Consider the following 2,808-nt stretch of genomic DNA (forward strand, 5'->3'; position numbering starts at 1 on the left):
ATCAAAATTGGAACAACTATAAACTACCAACTATTTATTAATAAATAACCAGAAATAATCACATTTTTTTAATTTTATTTTTTATTTTTTTAGGTCATTTTTGAATGTATACATTATATAAGGAGGAAAATGGAACAGCTGGAGAGGTGGCAAAGAGGGGAGAAAATTGAACAGCATAACAGGGCACATAGAAACAAACATCCACTCACACACATTTTAGAGTCACCAATTAACCTGCATGTCTTTTGACGGTGGGGGGGAAGCTGGAGCACCAGGAGAAAACCCACGCAGATACGGGGAGAAACATACAAACTCCACACAGAAAAGCAGACGACCAAGGTTTGAACCCTGGACCTTCTTGCGCTGAGGTGACAGTGCTAACCACTCCACCACTGTGCTGCCCTGATTTTAGGTATTGTTTGTTTTTTTAAGGCCAATTTAGAATCTATATTATAAATATGTTTTATGATGTAGGAGAAGTTGGAGCGAACCTACGCAGACACGGGGAGAAACATACAACTCCACACAGAAAAGCAGACGACCAAGGTTTGAACCCTGGACCTTCTTGCTCTGAGGTGACAGTGCTAACCACTGCACCACCGTGCTGCCCTGATTTTAGGTATTGTTTGTTTTTTTTAGGCCAATTTAGAATCTATATTATAAATGTGTTTTATGATGTAGGGGAAGCCGGAGCACCCGGGAGAATCCGCACAGACACGGGGAAAAACATACAAACTCCACACAGAAACGCAGACAAAAATCCAGCTCTACACAAAAAGAGTCAGGCCCAGGAATTGAACCAGCACCTTTTTGTGTGAGGCTGGAATTTTCCCAGCCTCACAGGTGAGCTAAGCATCGTATGTGCGGAGGGCTCTTGGCCGATGTTCTCTTTCTCAGCCTTCATCGCGTTGCCCGCACTTTCTAAAGCTTTTTTGCTGTTCAACTTTTCATTGAGCTCCTGGACCTCTTGTCGAAGTACGTCCTTTTGTCGGCCCATGGCATCTTTTTCCATTGTCAGCGATTTATTCATGACCTCCAGCATTTGTTCACTTTGTAGTCTGGCGTAGAGCTCTTCAACCTCGAGTTGTAATGTGTAGTTTTGTTGGCTCAAGGCTTCATTTTCTTCTTTCATGACATTATTCCTGTCTACCAAAGCTTGTTCCTTTACAAGCCTTTTCTCCACCTTCTGAATTTCTTTTTTCAGGATGTTATTACGCTGAGTTAGATTCTTTTTCTCTACTTTCATTGCTTTATACATTTCCTCTATGACAGTTTTGTTTTCCATCTCCTCAATGCACTGTTTGATTTCTCGATGGAGTTCATTGTTGTTTTGTCTTAAGGCTTCAGTCTCCTCTCTCAGTGGACCAAACTTGCCTTCATAGACTGGCATGCTATCGTACTTTGAGAAGAGCAAATGACGTTGTTTAATAAGCTCATTTTGTTTAGCAGAAACATCTTTTTTTTCTGATTTCAGGGCTTTATACTTGTCCTTCATGGCTTTTCTGTTCTGGATCCTTCTGGTAAGGCTCTGAATGCATATTTTGATGTTTTTATTTTGGTGGCGCATACCTTCCACGATGTGCAACTTCTCCCTATACATGACACTGAAAATCTTTTGATCTTCATAATCTTTGTAGAGCTTCTGCTGTTGTTCTTTCAGTGCAGCGTTCTGCTGGCTGATGGCCACTTTTGACACTTCCATTTGATCAATCATTTTCTCTAGAGCCTTTTCATTACGGAGATCTTTGGCTATCTCCTGAATCTCTTGTCTCAGGTTGTCATTTTGCTGGCTAATCGCCACATTCTCTGCTATCAGTTGATTATACATTTCATCCAATGCATTTAAATTTCTGCACTTTTCTTTGAGCTCCTGGATCTCCTCTTGTATGCTGTAATTTTGGAGCCTCACGACCTCAGTTTCCTCCTTCATGACCTTACACATTTCCTCCAAAGCTGGTTCATTTTTGAGTATTTTCCTGAGCTCCTGAATTTGTTTTTGCAGTGCCTCGTTTTGCTGGCTTGCTGCTAAGTGCTCTGCCTTGATGTTCTTACACTTCTCATCCCAGGCTTTGTCAGGTCGCATATGGTTTAGCTCCTGAAGTTCTTTTCCCAAAGCTTCCTTGGCTATTAAAATGGCTTCGTTTGCCACTTTCATAGCCATGGACATTGCATCCAATCCTTTTTGAGTTCGGCTATTTTCATGGTGCTCTGCCAGTTGTTTTTTCTGATCTTGTTTCTGATACCTTTGCAGTTGGATATTAATGCCTTCAAGTTGTTGAATAACTGCTTCCAAGTCCATATCCATTTTTCAACAAGTTTTTTTTTCTGGGCTCTGTACACGAAGCTCAGTTGTAAATTATTCAGATGTTGGATTGAAGAGTTGAAGTATGTCATAGATGTGACATAGATGTCATAAAGTACAGGCAGTGACATCACATTCCCCTCAGAATGGTGTTTATGACATCATCAACATTATGACATTGTCAGAATTCTGATTGATAAAGTACAGGCAGTGACATCACATTCCCCTCAGAATGGTGTTTATGACATCATCAACATTATGACATTGTCAGAATTCTGATTGATAAAGTACAGGAAGTGACAGAACCTTTCAAACAGCATGGTGTTTATGACATCATCAACATTATGACATTGTCAGAATTCTGATTGATAAAGTACAGGCAGTGACATCACATTCCCCTCAGAATGGTGTTTATGACATCATCAAGAATATGACATTGTCAGAATTCTGATTGATAAAGTACAGGAAGTGACAGAACCTTTCACACAGCATGGTGTTTATGACAT

The 2,808-nt window shown here is 40.3% G+C and overlaps 1 protein-coding gene across 1 annotated transcript; it reads right to left on the reverse strand.

Annotated features, from left to right (window-relative positions):
• Window positions 1-430: 430 nt before the first annotated feature.
• LOC123964162 (protein Daple-like) lies at window positions 431-2,796 on the reverse strand. Its single transcript, XM_046041266.1, has one exon. It carries the CDS (start codon window positions 2,303-2,305, stop codon window positions 782-784), a length of 1,524 nt encoding a protein of 507 aa, XP_045897222.1. The 5' UTR covers window positions 2,306-2,796; the 3' UTR covers window positions 431-781.
• Between the last annotated feature and the right edge of the window lie 12 nt (window positions 2,797-2,808).

Source organism: Micropterus dolomieu, unplaced genomic scaffold (genome assembly GCF_021292245.1).
Source record: "Micropterus dolomieu isolate WLL.071019.BEF.003 ecotype Adirondacks unplaced genomic scaffold, ASM2129224v1 contig_893, whole genome shotgun sequence".
Lineage (NCBI taxonomy): Eukaryota > Metazoa > Chordata > Actinopteri > Centrarchiformes > Centrarchidae > Micropterus > Micropterus dolomieu.

Coding starts and splice junctions, on each gene's coding strand:
- LOC123964162 (XM_046041266.1), bottom strand. CDS start 2,305: ATGGATATGGACTTGGAAGCAGTTATTCAACAACTTGAAGGCATTAAT.